Source organism: Phyllobates terribilis, unplaced genomic scaffold, assembly GCF_046119375.1.
Source record: "Phyllobates terribilis strain yellow unplaced genomic scaffold, ASM4611937v1 Scaffold_2__4_contigs__length_985480577, whole genome shotgun sequence".
Lineage (NCBI taxonomy): Eukaryota > Metazoa > Chordata > Amphibia > Anura > Dendrobatidae > Phyllobates > Phyllobates terribilis.
Genome location: NW_027362762.1, coordinates 475,153,190 through 475,173,426, shown reverse-complemented (window position 1 = coordinate 475,173,426; position 20,237 = coordinate 475,153,190). Strand labels below are relative to the sequence as shown.

The following is a 20,237-nucleotide window of genomic DNA, read 5'->3' as shown; positions in this document are numbered from 1 at the left end:
TACAGGGAGGCACAGAGCATGGAGCCATTATTTACAGGGAGGCACAGTGCATGGAGCTATTATTTACAGGGAGGCACAGTGCATGGAGCTATTATTTACAGGGAGGCACAGTGCATGAAGCTATTATTTACAGGGAGGCACAGTGCATGGAGCTATTATTTACAGGGAGGCACAGTGCATGGAGCTATTTATAGGGAGGCACAGTGCATGGAGCTATTTATAGGGAGGCACAGTGCATGGAGCTATTTATAGGGAGGCACAGTGCGTGGAGCTATTTACAGGGAGGCGCAGTGCGTGGAGCTATTTACAGGGAGGCACAGTGCATGGAGCTATTATTTACAGGGAGGCACAGTGCATGGAGCTATTTACAGGGAGGCACAGTGCATGGAGCTATTTACAGGGAGGCACAGTGCATGGAGCTATTTACAGGGAGGTACAGTGCATGGAGCTATTTACAGGGAGGCACAGTGCGTGGAGGTATTATAGACAGGGAGGTGCAGTGCGTGGAGCTATTTACAGGGAGGCACAGTGCATGGAGCTATTTACAGGGAGGCACAGTGCATGGAGCTATTATTTACAGGGAGGCACAGAGCATGGAGCCATTATTTACAGGGAGGCACAGTGCATGGAGCTATTATTTACAGGGAGGCACAGTGCATGGAGCTATTATTTACAGGGAGGCACAGTGCATGGAGCTATTTACAGGGAGGCACAGAGCATGGAGCTATTTATAGGGAGGCACAGTGCATGGAGCTATTTATAGGGAGGCGCAGTGCGTGGAGCTATTTACAGGGAGGCGCAGTGCGTGGAGCTATTTACAGGGAGGCACAGTGCATGGAGCTATTTACAGGGAGGCACAGTGCATGGAGCTATTATTTACTGGGAGGCACAGTGCATGGAGCTATTATTTACAGGGAGGCACAGTGCATGGAGCTATTTACAGGGAGGCACAGTGCATGGAGCTATTTACAGGGAGGTACAGTGCATGGAGCTATTTACAGGGAGGCACAGTGCATGGAGCTATTTACAGGGAGGCACAGTGCATGGAGCTATTATTTATAGGGAGGCACAGTGCATGGAGCCATTATTTACAGGGAGGCACAGTGCATGGAGCTATTTACAGGGAGGCACAGTGCATGGAGCTATTTACAGGGAGGCACAGTGCATGGAGCTATTTACAGGGAGGCACAGTGCATGGAGCTATTTACAGGGAGGCACAGTGCATGGAGCTATTTACAGGGAGGCACAGTGCATGGAGCTATTTACAGGGAGGCACAGTGCATGGAGCTATTTACAGGGAGGCACAGTGCATGGAGCTATTTATAGGGAGGCACAGTGCATGGAGCTATTTACAGGGAGGCACAGTGCATGGAGGTATTTACAGGGAGGCACAGTGCATGGAGCTATTATTTACAGGGAGGCACAGAGCATGGAGCCATTATTTACAGGGAGGCACAGTGCATGGAGCTATTTACAGGGAGGCACAGTGCATGGAGCTATTTACAGGGAGGCACAGTGCGTGGAGCTATTATTTACAGGGAGGCACAGTGTGTGGAACTATTATTTAAAGGGAGGCACAGTGCGTGGAACTATTATTTACAGGGAGGCAAAGTGCGTGGAGGTATTATTTACAGGGAGGCACAGTTCGTGGAGCTATTATTGACAGGGAGGCACAGTGCATGGAGGTATTATTTACAGGGAGGCACAGTGAGTGGAGCTATTTACAGGGAGGCACAGTGCGTGGAGCTATTATTTACAGGGAGGCACAGTGCGTGGAGCTATTATTAACAGGGAGGCATAGTGCGTGGAGGTATTATTGACAGGGAGGCACAGTGCGTGGAGCTATTATTAACAGGGAGGCACAGTGCGTGGAGCTATTTACAGGGAGGCACAGTGCATGGAGCTATTTACAGGGAGGCACAGTGCATGGAGCTATTTACAGGGAGGCACAGTGCATGGAGCTATTTACAGGGAGGCACAGTGCATGGAGCTATTTACAGAGAGGCACAGTGCATGGAGCTATTTACAGGGAGGCACAGTGCATGGAGCTATTATTTACAGGGAGGCACAGAGCATGGAGCCATTATTTACAGGGAGGCACAGTGCATGGAGCTATTTACAGGGAGGCACAGTGCATGGAGCCATTATTTACAGGGAGGCACAATGCATGGAGCCATTATTTACAGGGAGGCACAGTGCATGGAGCTATTTACAGGGAGGCACAGTGCATGGAGCTATTTACAGGGAGGCACAGTGCATGGAGCTATTATTTACAGGGAGGCACAGAGCATGGAGCCATTATTTACAGGGAGGCACAGTGCATGGAGCTATTATTAACAGGGAGGCATAGTGCGTGGAGGTATTATTGACAGGGAGGCACAGTGCGTGGAGCTATTATTAACAGGGAGGCACAGTGCATGGAGCTATTTACAGGGAGGCACAGTGCATGGAGCTATTTACAGGGAGGCACAGTGCATGGAGCTATTTACAGGGAGGCACAGTGCATGGAGCTATTTACAGGGAGGCACAGTGCATGGAGCTATTTACAGGGAGGCACAGTGCATGGAGCTATTTACAGGGAGGCACAGTGCATGGAGCTATTTACAGGGAGGCACAGTGCGTGGAGCTATTATTTACAGGGAGGCACAGTGCATGGAGCTATTATTTACAGGGAGGCACAGTGCGTGGAACTATTATTTACAGGGAGGCAAAGTGCGTGGAGGTATTATTTACAGGGAGGCACAGTTCGTGGTGGTGTTATTTACAGGGAGGCACAGTGCGTGGAGCTATTATTGACAGGGAGGCACAGTGCATGGAGGTATTATTTACAGGGAGGCACAGTGAGTGGAGCTATTTACAGGGAGGCACAGTGCGTGGAGCAATTATTCAAAGGGAGGCACAGTGCGTGGAGCTATTATTAACAGGGAGGCATAGTGCGTGGAGGTATTATTGACAGGGAGGCACAGTGCGTGGAGCTATTTACAGGGAGGCACAGTGCATGGAGCTATTTACAGGGAGGCACAGTGCATGGAGCTATTTACAGGGAGGCACAGTGCATGGAGCTATTTACAGGGAGGCACAGTGCGTGGAGCTATTTACAGGGAGGCACAGTGCATGGAGCTATTTACAGGGAGGCACAGTGCATGGAGCTATTTACAGAGAGGCACAGTGCATGGAGCTATTTACAGGGAGGCACAGTGCATGGAGCTATTATTTACAGGGAGGCACAGAGCATGGAGCCATTATTTACAGGGAGGCACAGTGCATGGAGCCATTATTTACAGGGAGGCACAGTGCATGGAGCTATTTACAGGGAGGCACAGTGCATGGAGGTATTTACAGGGAGGCACAGTGCATGGAGGTATTTACAGGGAGGCACAGTGCATGGAGGTATTTACAGGGAGGCACAGTGCATGGAGCTATTTACAGGGAGGCACAGTGCATGGAGCTATTTACAGCGAGGCACAGTGCATGGAGCTATTTACAGGGAGGCACAGTGCATGGAGCTATTTACAGGGAGGCACAGTGCATGGAGCTATTTACAGGGAGGCACAGTGCATGGAGCTATTTACAGGGAGGCACAGTGCATGGAGTTATTTACAGGGAGGCACAGTGCATGGAGCTATTTACAGGGAGGCACAGTGCATGGAGCTATTTACAGGGAGGCACAGTGCATGGAGCTATTTACAGGGAGGCACAGTGCATGGAGCTATTTACAGGGAGGCACAGTGCATGGAGCTATTTACAGGGAGGCACAGTGCATGGAGCTATTATTTACAGGGAGGCACAGTGCATGGAGCCATTATTTACAGGGAGGCACAGAGCATGGAGCCATTATTTACAGGGAGGCACAGAGCATGGAGCCATTATTTACAGGGAGGCACAGTGCATGGAGCTATTTACAGGGAGGCACAGTGCATGGAGCTATTTACAGGGAGGCACAGTGCATGGAGCTATTTACAGGGAGGCACAGTGCATGGAGCTATTTACAGGGAGGCACAGTGCATGGAGCTATTTACAGGGAGGCACAGTGCATGGAGCTATTTACAGGGAGGCACAGTGCATGGAGCTATTTACAGGGAGGCACAGTGCATGGAGCTATTTACAGGGAGGCACAGTGCATGGAGCTATTTACAGGGAGGCACAGTGCATGGAGGTATTTACAGGGAGGCACAGTGCATGGAGGTATTTACAGGGAGGCACAGTGCATGGAGCTATTTACAGGGAGGCACAGCGCATGGAGGGATTTACAGGGAGGCACAGCGCATGGAGCTATTTACAGGGAGGCACAGCGCATGGAGGTATTTACAAGGGAGGCACAGCGCATGGAGCTATTTACAGGGAGGCACAGCGCATGGAGGTATTTACAGGGAGGCACAGTGCATGGAGCTATTTACAGGGAGGCACAGTGCATGGAGCTATTTACAGGGAGGCACAGTGCATGGAGCCATTATTTACAGGGAGGCACAGTGCATGGAGCTATTTACAGGGAGGCACAGTGCATGGAGTTATTTACAGGGAGGCACAGTGCATGGAGCTATTTACAGGGAGGCACAGTGCATGGAGCCATTATTTACAGGGAGGCACAGTGCATGGAGCTATTTACAGGGAGGCACAGTGCATGGAGCTATTTGCAGGGAGGCACAGTGCATGGAGCTATTTACAGGGAGGCACAGTGCATGGAGGTATTTACAGGGAGGCACAGTGCATGGAGGTATTTACAGGGAGGCACAGTGCATGGAGGTATTTACAGGGAGGCACAGTGCATGGAGGTATTTACAGGGAGGCACAGTGCATGGAGCTATTTACAGGGAGGCACAGTGCATGGAGGTATTTACAGGGAGGCACAGTGCATGGAGCTATTTACAGGGAGGCACAGTGCATGGAGCTATTTACAGGGAGGCACATTGCATGGAGCTATTTACAGGGAGGCACAGTGCATGGAGCTATTTACAGGGAGGCACAGTGCATGGAGCTATTTACAGGGAGGCACAGTGCATGGAGGTATTTACAGGGAGGCACAGTGCATGGAGGTATTTACAGGGAGGCACAGTGCATGGAGCTATTTACAGGGAGGCACAGTGCATGGAGCTATTTACAGGGAGGCACAGTGCATGGAGCTATTTACAGGGAGGCACAGTGCATGGAGCCATTATTTACAGGGAGGCACAGTGCATGGAGCCATTATTTACAGGGAGGCACAGTGCATGGAGCTATTTACAGGGAGGCACAGTGCATGGAGCCATTATTTACAGGGAGGCATAGTGCATGGAGCTATTTACAGGGAGGCACAGTGCATGGAGGTATTTACAGGGAGGCACAGTGCATGGAGCTATTTACAGGGAGGCACAGTGCATGGAGCTATTTACAGGGAGGGTTACAGTGCATGGAGCTATTTACAGGGAGGCACGGTGCATGGAGCTATTTACAGGGAGGCACAGTGCATGGAGCTATTTACAGGGAGGCACAGTGCATGGAGCTATTTACAGGGAAGCACAGTTCATGGAGCTATTTACAGGGAGGCACAGTGCATGGAGCCATTATTTACAGGGAGGCACAGTGCATGGAGCCATTATTTACAGGGAGGCACAGTGCATGGAGGTATTTACAGGTAGGCACAGTGCATGGAGGTATTTACAGGGAGGCACAGTGCATGGAGCTATTTACAGGGAGGCACAGTGCATGGAGCTATTATTTACAGGGAGGCACAGTGCATGGAGCCATTATTTACAGGGAGGCACAGTGCATGGAGCCATTATTTACAGGGAGGCACAGTGCATGGAGCTATTTACAGGGAGGCACAGTGCATGGAGCTATTTACAGGGAAGCACAGTTCATGGAGCTATTTACAGGGAGGCACAGTGCATGGAGCCATTATTTACAGGGAGGCACAGTGCATGGAGGTATTTACAGGTAGGCACAGTGCATGGAGGTATTTACAGGGAGGCACAGTGCATGGAGCTATTTACAGGGAGGCACAGTGCATGGAGCTATTATTTACAGGTTGGCACAGTGCATGGAGGTACTATTTATCAGGGAGGCACAATGTGTTGTAGTATTATTTAGAAGTGAGAGCTGAAGATGTCTGGGTGGAAACTCCAAAGTCAAGACATAGCAGATGACCTGAAACAGACCAAGACCACGTCTCTTGTGAGTCACTGAATGTCGCGGTGTCCTGGCTCTGACTGCACATCGTTAGTACTGGATTCACTTGTTTCTCAGGGAACAATGCTGCAGACCGTACAGCTCTCAGCACACTGCTACCATTGTTTTAGTCATATGTCGAACAATAGTCTCACATGGAATACATATTATAGTATTATAGGGGTCTTCCACTGCAATGATATTGATGATCTATCATTTGGGCAAGTCATTAATATTAGATGGCGGGGGTCCGACACCCTGAAGCGATCAGCTGTTGCCAGCTATAACCAGTGAACTGGACACCACAGTGCCGTACAGTTTAGAGACAGCTTCTGGGTACAGTAGATCACTTCCTATTGATCAGATGCCAGACCCCCACTGTTCTGATATTAATGACCTATCCTTGGAATCGTAGAGGGAAACCCCCTCTAAGCTAACAATTGTTATATTACATTAGAAATAATCATAGTGCCAACTCTGGGCGACACCGTCATATTTGTTTGGAAAAGGAAAATCATTGTAAGGCTCGGTTCACATTCATACACTGCATGCAGCTGAACGTTTACCACTGAATGGCAAAATACTGTATTCAGCTGTATATGGTAGGGTATCCATAGACCAAAATGGGCAATGGGGAAACGTCGAAATGTGTTTTTATTGGATGTACAAAAAAAACAGAACAGTTGATCATATGTTTTCTTTTGCAAAAAAACACATTTACATTTTTGTTCTCCATTATCCCCTATGGGAATATCTCTAATTTCAATACATCTAAAATACATACATTTGAACTTTATAAAATTGCTCCTGTAGACAAATCCCCTCCCCCAGAGTTGGTGCCAAATCCCGGAGAGGGGGTCTAGAACACCACAAGTATAACCTGTCTATACCAGGAAAAACTAGTTGGGGGGGAAAAAAAAAAAAAAAAAAAAAAAAAAGTAAAACTTACCCCCTACCCCACCCAAAACAAACGAGCACAAAACAGTCCGGTTGTAGAGGTACATGTCCAGACTATACAACGAACGCACACAGCCGGCACCGGCTTGTACGTCTTTACCTGTACGTCTACACACAAGACCCTCCCTCTGGTCAGTGGTGTTTAAGAATGGGGGTCCGACAGCTAGGACGCCGCAGACCCTGAATACTGGGGCTCTGAAGAGCGGTGGGCGATTGTGTGCACTGATGCTTCATGCATTCTTATGGGAGTGAAGACCAGCCGAGCGCAGCGCTCAACCTGCGGCGGACCATTAGACTGTGTTCACACGTTGCGTTTTTCCTGCAGGTAAAACCTGCTCTCTTGGCAGTAAAGAAGCTGCTTACAGAAAGCCGGTTTTGGTGCAGATTACATCTATCATTTGTCTACAGTGCATCTTTAATAAAGTTAGTTTTATTCACCAAAACCGCAGCTTGTTTTGTCACTTTCTCGTTGCTTTCTATGGTGCAAAAACCACTGAAAGAATTGACAAAAATGAAGCCGTTTTCCAATCCAGTCAGGAAAACCCAAGTGTGTGCATGAGATTTCTGACATCTCCCAGCTCCTGCTGCAAAAAGCAGCTTTTAATTAGCATAAAAAACGCAATGTGTGAGCATAGCCTTAGGGGATGAATGGAGCCCCAGCACACTCCATTAGACCACTACACGCACAGCACATGACGTACAAGGAAGTACCGGGATGTGTACTGTGGCCTATGCCTACTCCAGGCCGGACGGGACGGGTGTGCGGACCCTCTCCTCAGCAGCACAACTGGCAGGTGAGCCACCGGCGGAGCACAATGTGGGGCGGACACCCGGCAGTGGGCGGACCTGGCTGCGCATGCGCGTTGTACAAACACGGTGGCCGCGGGTCCTGGTGTCGCCCTCGCTTACACACACACACAAGGCATCGACCGCCGGTGTATCAGTGTCCACTACTCCACCCAACATCCCCGTACACGCTCCACCCACTCTCCGGCCCCTCCCCTCAATCCAAAGCCGCCATCTCAACTCAATGCTTGCAGCAAAGAAGTCCGAGTCCGGCGGGGGTGGTGAGAACGGAGCAGAGTCTCAGCCCCCTGCATCCTCCTCTTCATCATCCTCATCATCATCCTCCTCCTCCTCATCATCCTCTTCTATCATAATGGCCTCTCCAGATACTGGGGCGCCCCTCGAAAGGACCCCTAGGAAGAAGGACAGGGCCTCCCCTGGGGCAGAACACGGCGGCTCCTCTGCTCCGGGAATCATGGCTGGAGCGGACGGGGGACAGCCTGAGACCCCCGAAGGTCGGCGAACAAGTCGTAGGAAGAGGGCAAAGGTGAGTTTGAGTCGAAGCCCCTCGTCCGATCTTTATCGCAGTGCGCCATTGTTCTGTCAGCGCCGAGTATACTGCCCTCCTCATGGCAATAACGGCATATCCGGGACTGTAGGAGCCCCTGGGGCTGCTGGGACCACACATGGGGAGTACAGTGGTCGTGGGGTCGGCTCCCTGCGGACTTCCTGTCCCTCTCCCCATGGAAGGATCTTAGCCAGCTGTGGCTGATAACAGAGGAGAATAGCACGCAGCAGCCTCTGAGCAGTATGAGGTGGCTGATAACAGAGGAGAATAGAGCACAGCAGCCTCTGAGCAGTATGAGGTGGCTGATAACAGAGGAGAATAGAGCACAGCAGCCTCTGAGCAGTATGAGGTGGCTGATAAGAGGAGAATAGAGCACTGCAGCCTCTGAGCAGTATGAGGTGGCTGATAACAGAGGAGAATAGAGCACAGCAGCCTCTGACCTGTATGAGGTGGCTGATAACAGAGGAGAATAGAGCACAGCAGCCTCTGACCTGTATGAGGTGGCTGATAACAGAGCAGAATAGAGCACAGCAGCCTCTGAGCAGTATGAGGTGGCTGATAACAGAGGAGAATAGAGCACAGCAGCCTCTGACCTGTATGAGGTGGCTGATAACAGAGGAGAATAGAGCACAGCAGCCTCTGAGCAGTATGAGGTGGCTGATAACTGAGGAGAATAGAGCACAGCAGCCTCTGAGCAGTATGAGGTGGCTGATAACAGGAGAATAGAGCACAGCAGCCTCTGAGCAGTATGAGGTGGCTGATAACAGAGGAGAATAGAGCACAGCAGCCTCTGACCTGTATGAGGTGGCTGATAACAGAGGAGAATAGAGCACAGCAGCCTCTGAGCAGTGTGGGGTGGCTGATAACAGAGGAGAATAGAGCACAGCAGCCTCTGAGCAGTGTGGGGTGGCTGATAACAGAGGAGAATAGAGCACAGCAGCCTCTGAGCTGTATGAGGTGGCTGATAACAGAGGAGAATAGAGCACAGCGGCCTCTGAGCAGTATGAGGTGGCTGATAACAGAGGAGAATAGAGCACAGCGGCCTCTGAGCAGTATGAGGTGGCTGATAACAGAGGAGAATAGAGCACAGCAGCCTCTGAGCAGTGTTGGGTGGCTTATAACAGAGGAGAATAGAGCACAACAGCCTCTGAGCAGTATGAGGTGGCTGATAACAGAGGAGAATAGAGCACAGCAGCCTCTGAGCAGTATGAGGTGGCTGATAACAGAGGAGAATAGAGCACTGCAGCCTCTGAGCAGTATGAGGTGGCTGATAACAGAGGAGAATAGAGCACTGCAGCCTCTGAGCAGTATGAGGTGGCTGATAACAGAGGAGAATAGACCACAGCAGCCTCTGAGCAGTATGAGGTGGCTGATAACAAAGGAGAATAGAGCACAGCAGCCTCTGAGCAGTGTGGGGTGGCTGATAACAGAGGAGAATAGAGCACAGCAGCCTCTGAGCAGTATGAGGTGGCTGATAACAGAGGAGAATAGAGCACAGCAGCCTCTGAGCAGTGTGGGGTGACTGATAACAGAGGAGAATTGAGCACAGCAGCCTCTGACCTGTATGAGGTGGCTGATAACAGAGGAGAATAGAGCACAGCAGCCTCTGAGCAGTGTTGGGTGGCTTATAACAGAGGAGAATAGAGCACAGCAGCCTCTGAGCAGTATGAGGTGGCTGATAACAGAGGAGAATAGAGCACAGCAGCCTCTGAGCAGTGTGGGGTGGCTGATAACAGGAGAATAGAGCACAGCGGCCTCTGAGCAGTATGAGGTGGCTGATAACAGAGGAGAATAGAGCACAGCAGCCTCTGAGCAGTGTTGGGTGGCTTATAACAGAGGAGAATAGAGCACAGCAGCCTCTGAGCAGTATGAGGTGGCTGATAACAGAGGAGAATAGAGCACAGCAGCCTCTGAGCAGTATGAGGTGGCTGATAACAGAGGAGAATAGAGCACTGCAGCCTCTGAGCAGTATGAGGTGGCTGATAACAGAGGAGAATAGAGCACTGCAGCCTCTGAGCAGTGTGGGGTGGCTGATAACAGAGGAGAATAGAGCACAGCAGCCTCTGAGCAGTGTGGGGTGGCTGATAACAGAGAATAGAGCACAGCAGCCTCTGAGCTGTATGAGGTGGCTGATAACAGAGGAGAATAGAGCACAGCGGCCTCTGAGCAGTATGAGGTGGCTGATAACAGAGGAGAATAGAGCACAGCAGCCTCTGAGCAGTGTTGGGTGGCTTATAACAGAGGAGAATAGAGCACAACAGCCTCTGAGCAGTATGAGGTGGCTGATAACAGAGGAGAATAGAGCACAGCAGCCTCTGAGCAGTATGAGGTGGCTGATAACAGAGGAGAATAGAGCACTGCAGCCTCTGAGCAGTATGAGGTGGCTGATAACAGAGGAGAATAGAGCACTGCAGCCTCTGAGCAGTATGAGGTGGCTGATAACAGAGGAGAATAGAGCACTGCAGCCTCTGAGCAGTATGAGGTGGCTGATAACAGAGGAGAATAGAGCACTGCAGCCTCTGAGCAGTATGAGGTGGCTGATAACAGAGGAGAATAGAGCACAGCAGCCTCTGAGCAGTATGAGGTGGCTGATAACAGAGGAGAATAGAGCACAGCAGCCTCTGAGCAGTGTGGGGTGGCTGATAACAGAGGAGAATTGAGCACAGCAGCCTCTGACCTGTATGAGGTGGCTGATAACAGAGGAGAATAGAGCACAGCGGCCTCTGAGCAGTGTGGGGTGGGTGATAACAGAATAGAGCACAGCAGCCTCTGAGCAGTGTGGGGTGGCTGATAACAGGAGAATAGAGCACAGCAGCCTCTGAGCAGTGTGGGGTGGCTGATAACAGAGGAGAATAGAGCACAGCAGCCTCTGAGCAGTATGAGGTGGCTGATAACAGAGGAGAATAGAGCACAGCAGCCTCTGAGCAGTGTTGGGTGGCTTATAACAGAGGAGAATAGACCACAGCAGCCTCTGAGCAGTATGAGGTGGCTGATAACAGAGGAGAATAGAGCACTGCAGCCTCTGAGCAGTATGAGGTGGCTGATAACAGAGGAGAATAGAGCACAGCAGCCTCTGAGCAGTATGAGGTGGCTGATAACAGAGGAGAATAGAGCACTGCAGCCTCTGAGCAGTATGAGGTGGCTGATAACAGAGGAGAATAGAGCACTGCAGCCTCTGAGCAGTATGACGTGGCTGATAACAGAGGAGAATAGACCACAGCAGCCTCTGAGCAGTATGAGGTGGCTGATAACAGAGGAGAATAGAGCACAGCAGCCTCTGAGCAGTGTGGGGTGGCTGATAACAGAGGAGAATTGAGCACAGCAGCCTCTGACCTGTATGAGGTGGCTGATAACAGAGGAGAATAGAGCACAGCGGCCTCTGAGCAGTGTGGGGTGGGTGATAACAGAATAGAGCACAGCAGCCTCTGAGCAGTGTGGGGTGGCTGATAACAGAGGAGAATAGAGCACAGCAGCCTCTGAGCAGTGTGGGGTGGCTGATAACAGAGGAGAATAGAGCACAGCAGCCTCTGAGCAGTATGAGGTGGCTGATAACAGAGGAGAATAGAGCACAGCAGCCTCTGAGCAGTGTTGGGTGGCTTATAACAGAGGAGAATAGACCACAGCAGCCTCTGAGCAGTATGAGGTGGCTGATAACAGAGGAGAATAGAGCACTGCAGCCTCTGAGCAGTATGAGGTGGCTGATAACAGAGGAGAATAGACCACAGCAGCCCCTGAGCAGTATGAGGTGGCTGATAACAGAGGAGAATAGAGCACAGCAGCCTCTGAGCAGCATGAGGTGGCTGATAACAGAGGAGAATAGAGCACAGCAGCCTCTGAGCAGTGTGGGGTGACTGATAACAGGAGAATTGAGCACAGCAGCCTCTGAGCAGTATGAGGTGGCTGATAACAGAGGAGAATAGAGCACAGCAGTCTCTGAGCAGTATGAGGTGGCTGATAACAGAGGAGAATAGAGCACAGCAGCCTCTGAGCAGTGTGGGGTGACTGATAACAGAGGAGAATAGAGCACAACAGCCTCTGAGCAGTATGAGGTGGCTGATAACAGAGGAGAATAGAGCACAGCAGCCTCTGAGCAGTATGAGGTGGCTGATAACAGAGGAGAATAGAGCACAGCAGCCTCTGAGCAGTATGAGGTGGCTGATAACAGAGGAGAATAGAGCACCGCAGCCTCTGAGCAGTATGAGGTGGCTGATAACAGAGGAGAATAGAGCACAGCAGCCTCTGAGCAGTGTGGGGTGGCTGATAACAGAGGAGAATAGAGCACAGCAGCCTCTGAGCAGTATGAGGTGGCTGATAACAGAGGAGAATAGAGCACTGCAGCCTCTGAGCAGTATGAGGTGGCTGATAACAGAGGAGAATAGAGCACAGCAGCCTCTGAGCAGTATGAGGTGGCTGATAACAGAGGAGAATAGAGCGCAGTAGCCTCTGAGCAGTATGAGGTGGCTGATAACTGAGAATAGAGCACAGCAGCCTCTGAGCAGTGTGGGGTGACTGATAACAGAGGAGAATAGAGCACAGCAGCCTCTGAGCAGTGTGGGGTGACTGATAACAGAGGAGAATAGAGCACAGCAGCCTCTGAGCAGTGTGGGGTGGCTGATAACAGAGGAGAATAGAGCACAGCAGCCTCAGCAGTGTGAGGTGGCTGATAACAGAGGAGAATAGAGCACAGCAGCCTCTGAGCAGTGTGGGGTGACTGATAACAGAGGAGAATTGAGCACAGCAGCCTCTGAGCAGTATGAGGTGGCTGATAACAGAGGAGAATAGAGCACAGCAGTCTCTGAGCAGTATGAGGTGGCTGATAACAGAGGAGAATAGAGCACAGCAGCCTCTGAGCAGTGTGGGGTGACTGATAACAGAGGAGAATAGAGCACAACAGCCTCTGAGCAGTATGAGGTGGCTGATAACAGAGGAGAATAGAGCACAGCAGCCTCTGAGCAGTATGAGGTGGCTGATAACAGAGGAGAATAGAGCACCGCAGCCTCTGAGCAGTATGAGGTGGCTGATAACAGAGGAGAATAGAGCACAGCAGCCTCTGAGCAGTATGAGGTGGCTGATAACAGAGGAGAATAGAGCGCAGTAGCCTCTGAGCAGTATGAGGTGGCTGATAACTGAGAATAGAGCACAGCAGCCTCTGAGCAGTGTGGGGTGACTGATAACAGAGGAGAATAGAGCACAGCAGCCTCAGCAGTGTGAGGTGGCTGATAACAGAGGAGAATAGAGCACAGCAGCCTCAGCAGTGTGAGGTGGCTGATAACAGAGGAGAATAGAGCACAGCAGCCTCTGAGCAGTGTGGGGTGGCTGATAACAGAGGAGAATAGAGCACAGCAGCCTCTGAGCAGTGTGGGGTGGCTGATAACAGAGGAGAATAGAGCACAGCAGCCTCTGAGCAGTGTGGGGTGGCTGATAACAGAGGAGAATAGAGCACTGCAGCCTCTGAGCAGTATGAGGTGGCTGATAACAGAGGAGAATAGAGCACAGCAGCCTCTGAGCAGTATGAGGTGACTGATAACGGAGGACAGTAGCACACAACAGCCCGCCTCTGAGCAGCGAGGGGTGCTTCAGAAAGGGTGGGGAGGCTGATAACAGCGGCCAATAGCATGCATGCTAATGCTCTGATAAACATGACACTTGAGGTACGTGCCCATGAATGCAGTGTATCCTCACGGTGTCCAGACCGCTGCGTTCTACAATACAAGCACAGTGGATGGATTTATAGAAACCCCACGCCCACTGTGCTTCTGTGTGACGCTGCACACACTCCCCCGCGGCACGGGCTTACGAGCTGCAGAATGTCAATTTCTTTTGCTGCGCATTTTCCCCAATTCACTGTCATTAGATGCAATAAATCCTCATATTACCGAAACACATGCGTTTTAATAGAACGCAGCAGAAATATTCTGCTTCCAAAACTCTGCTATTCCTGATTGTGGGCACATAGCCAAACATCGGCCAGCTGGTATGGATGTGTGTGACCAGCAGTGTAATGTGTGGGTGCTGCTGAAAGAGGCTGTGGGGGAGAGATCTGCTTAAATGGCTGCTCCTTTTGTTCCCTAGAGATAAGAGGCATCTGGCAGCTTCTCTCAGAGAGAACACAGGAGTCGTCCTGCGCGTGGGAGGTTGGGGCCAGGTGGCGGCCCCTGCGCGTGGGAGGGTGGGGCCAGGTGGCGGCCCCTGCGCGTGGGAGGGTGGGGCCAGAGAGAGTGGGGCCAGGTGGCGGCCCCTGCGCGTGGGAGGGTGGGGCCAGAGAGAGTGGGGCCAGGTGGCGGCCTCTGCGCGTGGGAGGGTGGGGCCAGGTGGCGGCCCCTGCGCGGGGGAGAGTGGGGCCAGGTGGCGGCTCCTGCGCGTGGGAGGGTGGGGCCAGAGAGAGTGGGGCCAGGTGGCGGCCCCTGCGCGTGGGAGGGTGGGGCCAGAGAGAGTGGGGCCAGGTGGCGGCCCCTGCGCGTGGGAGGGTGGGGCCAGAGAGAGTGGGGCCAGGTGGCGGCCCCTGCGCGTGGGAGGGTGGGGCCAGAGAGGGTGGGGCCAGGTGGCGGCCCCTGCGCGGGGGAGAGTGGGGCCAGGTGGCGGCTCCTGCGCGTGGGAGGGTGGGGCCAGAGAGAGTGGGGCCAGGTGGCGGCCCCTGCGCGTGGGAGGGTGGGGCCAGAGAGAGTGGGGCCAGGTGGCGGCCCCTGCGCGTGGGAGGGTGGGGCCAGAGAGGGTGGGGCCAGGTGGCGGCCCCTGCGCGGGGGAGAGTGGGGCCAGGTGGCGGCTCCTGCGCGTGGGAGGGTGGGGCCAGAGAGAGTGGGGCCAGGTGGCGGCCCCTGTGCGGGGGAGAGTGGGGCCAGGTGGCGGCCCCTGTGCGGGGGAGAGTGGGGCCAGGGGGCTGCCCCTGCGCGGGGGAGAGTGGGGCCAGGGGGCTGCATGTCATGGCCATGGTCTGGTGCTCTGCATTGTGCCTTTGCTCTTCACACACCAGTATATAGTGCTGTCATGGAAGCAGTCAGGAACGATGACCGTATGTCTTGCAGTGTAGAGATTACAACTCCCATCGTGTCACACTGAGCAGTTATTGACTGATCTGATGAGTGGATGCACCTCATTAGGCCGGGATCACACAGAGCTATATATAGATTATGTATCATAGTAACATAGTTTTTAAGGTTGAAGGAAGACTAAGTCCATCTAGTTCAACCCATAGCCTAACATGCTAATCCAGAGGAAGGCAAAAAAAACCCATGTGGCAAACACTAAGCTCCACATTGGGGAAAAAAATTCCTTCCCGACTCCATACGACAATCAGACTAGTTCCCTGGATCAACGCCCTATCAAGAAATCTAGTATATATAACCTGTAATATTATACTTTTCAAGAAAGGCATCCAGGCCCTTCTTAAATTTTAACAGTGAATCACTCATTACAACATCATGCGGCAGAGAGTTCCATAGTCTCACTGCTCTTACAGTAAAGAATCCCTGTCTGTGATTATGATTAAACCTTCTTTCCTCCAGACGTAGAAGATGCCCCCTTGTCCCCATCTCAGGCCTCAGAGTAAAAAGATCAGTAGAAAGGTCTTTGTACTGTCCCCTCATATACTTGTACATAGTAATAAGATCACCACTAAGCCTTCTTTTTTCCACAGTAAATAACCCCAAGTGTAATAACCTGTCTTGGTATTGCAGACCCCCCAGTCCTCTAATAACCTTGGTCGCTCTTCTCTGCACCCTCTCTAGTTCAGCTATGTCTTTCTTATAGACCGGAGACCAGAACTGTACACAGTATTCTAAGTGTGGTCGCACTAGTGACTTGTATAGAGGTAAAATTATGTTCTCCTCATGAGCATCTATGCATTCATTATTTTATTTGCCTTTGTAGCAGCAGCCTGACACTGGCCACTAAACGTGAGCTTGTCGTCCACCAATACACCCAGGTCTTTTTCAGTTACAGTTTTGCCCTGTGTTTTACAATTAAGCATATAATTATACATTTTATTTCCTCTGCCCAAGTGCATTACCTTACATTTATCCCAATTAAAGCTCATTTGCCATTTATCAGCCCAAGCTTCTAGTTTACATAGATCCTCCTGTAATATAAAATTGTCCTCCTCTGTATTGATTACCCTGCAGAGTTTAGTGTCATCTGCAAATATTGAAATATTACTCTGTATGCCCCCTACAAGGTCATTAATAAATATGTTAAAAAGAAGGGGGCCCAATGCTGACCCCTGTGGTACCCCACTGTTAACTGAGACCCAGTCTGAGTGTTTTCCATTAATAACCACCCTTTGTTTCCTATTACTTAGCCAATTCTTAACCCACATACATATATTTTCCCCTATCCCCATTGTTCTCATTTTATGTATCAACCTTTTGTGTGGAACCGTATCAAAAGCTTTTGAAAAGTCCATATACACAACATCCACCGCATATCCTTGGTCCAGTCCAGAACTTACCTCCTCATAAAAGCTGATCAGATTAGTTTGACAGGAACGGTCCCTCGTAAACCCATGTTGATATTGGGTCATGAGGTTATTCTTCTTCAGATACTCTAGTATAGCATCTCTTAGGAAACCCTCCAGGTTTTTACCCACAGTAGAGGTTAAGCTTACTGACCTATAATTTCCAAGTTCGGTTTTTGTCCCCTTTGTGAATATTGGCACCATATTTGCTATACGCCAGTCCTGTGGTACAGAACCTGCTATTATGGAATCTTTAAAGATTAAAAATAATGGTCTATCTATGATGTTACTTAATTCCTGCAGTACTTGCGGGTGTATCCCATCCGGGCTTGGGGATTTGTCAACTTTAGTGATTTTTAGACGCCGCCATACTTCCTGCTGGGTTAAGCAAGGGACATTTACTGGAGAATTTTTGTCATCACTAATCATGTTTTCTGTCATGCGATTTTCTTGTGTAAATACGGTTGAAAAAAAATCATTTAGCATATTGGCTTTTTCCTCATCCTCATCCACCATTTCACCCTGACTATTTTTAAGGGGGCCAACACTATCATTTTTTAGTATTTTACTATTTATGTAGTTAAAGAATATTTTGGGGTTATTTTTACTTTCTCTGGCAATGATTCTCTCTGCCTCAATCTTTGCTGCCTTGATTTGATTTTTACATAATTTATTTAATTTTCTGTATTTATTTAATGCCTCATCACTATCTACTTGCTTTTGTTCTCTAAATGCTTTCTTTTTGTCACTTATTGCGCCCCTTACAGCTCTATTTAGCCATAGTGGTTTCCTACTATTTCTAGCATGTTTATTCCCATAGGGTATATTGTGCACAGGTCCTATTCAGGATGCTAGTAAATGTCTTCCATTTGCTTTGTGTAGCTTTATGTCTCAGGATATCGTCCCAGTTTATTGCACTAAGATCATCTCTTAACCGTTGGAAATTTGCCCTCCTGAAGTTTAGTGTCCTTGTAACCCCTCTACTACACATCATATTAAAGGTTACATGAAAACGTATTATTTTGTGATCACTTACCCAAGTGACCCCCAACTTGTATATTTGATATGCGGTCTGGCCTATTGGTTAATATTAGGTCTAGCAGTGCCCCCCTTCTTGTTGGGTCCTGAACCAGTTGTGAAAGGTAATTGTCGCTCATAGTTGTCAAAAACCTATTTCCTTTGCTTGAACTACATGTTTCTGTCCCCCAATGTATTTCAGGGTAGTTGAAGTCTCCCATAATAATGACTTCTCCTTGAGTCGCTGTTTCATCTATTTACTGTACGAGGATATTCTCCGCTACTTCCATTATTTTTGGAGACTTATAACAAACCTCTATCAGTAATTTATTATTTTTCCCCCTCCCCTTATCTCCACCCACAGGGACTCTACATTTTCATTAGATTCACATATATCCTCCCGCAAGACAGGTTTTAAGGATGATTTTACATATAACCACACCCCCCCCTCGCTTGTTTGTACGGTCATTTCTGAACAGACTATAGCCCTGTAAATTAACTGCCCAGTCATGGCTCTCGTCCAGCCACGTCTCAGATATCCCTACCTTGTCATAATTATTTTCCAGCAAAATTAATTCTAATTCCTCCATTTTGTTGGTGAGGCTTCTGGCATTAGTGTACATGCATTTTATGTATCTCTCTGTACCTCTATTCCTTCTTACTTTATTGACTGTTCTAACCCCAACCCCAATTTCTTTATTTGTGCCCAGGTCACTATCTGCACTATCTTCCCCACCTATAAAATGAATACCCTCCCCCCAATCCCTAGTTTAAACACTCCTCCAACCTTCTAGCCATTTTCTCCCCCAGCACAGCTGCACCCTCCCCATTGAGGTGCAGCCGGTCCCTAGCGTAGAGTCTGTAGCCAACTGAGTAGTCGGCCCAGTTCTCCAGGAACCCAAATCCCTCCTTCCTACACCAGTTCTTGAGCCACTTATTTATCTCCCTAATCTCCCGTTGCCTCTCTGGCGTGGCACGTGGTACCGGTAGTATTTCAGAGAATACCACCTTGGAGGTCCTTGCTTTCAGCTTGCAGCCTAATTCCCTGAAATCATCTTTAAGGACCTTCCACCTACCTCTAACTTTGTATTTTGTGCCAATGTGGAATAATGGTCCAGTCATATGGTAAATAGTGCGGAGTGCTGATCGCCCATTTACATTTTTTTTTAGATTTGTTTGTTATTTTTGACACCTCAGTGAGATCAGGATGGGAATGTAACTCTCCATTGTACCTTGTCCTGCCCCGATCTGCAGTGCACATTGATAATAGGCACCTGTGTGTTTGCCTTCTGCTGATATACCAGGAGATGGGTGCCAGTGTCTCCTCAGCACCCAGCTGACAGTTGTAGGTGCCCTTTATGTGCCCGGCTCCAGAGCCCGCACTTCCTGGCTTTGTGCAGATGAGCTGCAGTGTATAGTGAGCCATCTGCTGCAGCTAACAATGAGCGTATTAGTGAGCAGGGCCCTCACAATGCCTGCCTGGTGTTCCTTCCAGTACAAAATGACTTCACAAAGTCTTGTATAGGGTTATTTCTTCTTTTCAGCCAGGGAATAATATGTATCGGTCTGTCCTGGGAGACGTCCGACACTGATCATGAGAATTAAGGGGATGCAGGATGGATTTAGGGTTGTTCCCCTGCATGGTATATCCAGGTCACCCCACTGCAGTGTGACCCTATTCAAGTGATCGAGTCAGTTGTGACTTCAAAGTTAGAAGGGGATGCAGGGCTCCCCTCAGTTCTCACGATTGGTGGGGGTCCCAGAGGTCAGTTCCCGACGGTCAAGTGTGGTGGCGCGTGCTAGCGATATACTATCACTTTATAAGACTGTGACCAAAGAGATATGTTAGGGCAGCCTTAACAGATAAGGGTAAAGGGGAATTTGTTCTTTTTATTAGTTAAAAGAATGTATTTTGGCAAAAAAAAAAAAAACATTTTTGCGATAGGGATTCATTAAAATTTTTGTACTATTTGCTTTCTATAGTCTCTGTTGCATTGTCTATTGCTGGCTGCAGAATGAGTTAACTGAGAATCTTATCAGTGAGCTCCTGTTGACAGTCTGAGAGGATAGTTTGTAATTCCTTTATTTTTATTTTTCTGAGCTCCTCTCAGCTGATTTATGATCACAGACCATATCAAAGTTAAATGTGCCGGGAAACGAAAAGCAAAACGGTGCAAAATGTTTACTGACCGCCAATTGCAAAAAATATTTTTATCTTCAAGTACATGTATTTAAGTAAAAAAAAAATAAAAATAAATTGTCAACCCCCTTTAAGGCCCCTATATAAATAGTATAGCGGTGGACCACACACGATTG

The 20,237-nt window shown here is 49.6% G+C and overlaps 1 protein-coding gene across 5 annotated transcripts in view; it reads left to right on the top strand.

The window, feature by feature from the left end:
- Nucleotides 1–7,759: 7,759 nt before the first annotated feature.
- The window catches only part of KDM1A (lysine demethylase 1A), a 33,990-nt gene continuing 21,512 nt past the window's right edge, over nt 7,760–20,237 (top strand). For 3 of the 5 annotated variants that reach the window (XM_073665750.1, XM_073665751.1, XM_073665749.1), the window contains exon 1: nt 7,943–8,434. In XM_073665750.1, the coding sequence (XP_073521851.1) occupies nt 7,958–8,434 (477 nt within the window). In that variant the 5' untranslated portion in view covers nt 7,943–7,957. Of the gene's footprint in view, nt 7,896–7,942; nt 8,435–20,237 lie in introns of those variants that run through there. The other 2 variants (XM_073665754.1, XM_073665752.1) reach the window with 2 other exon arrangements.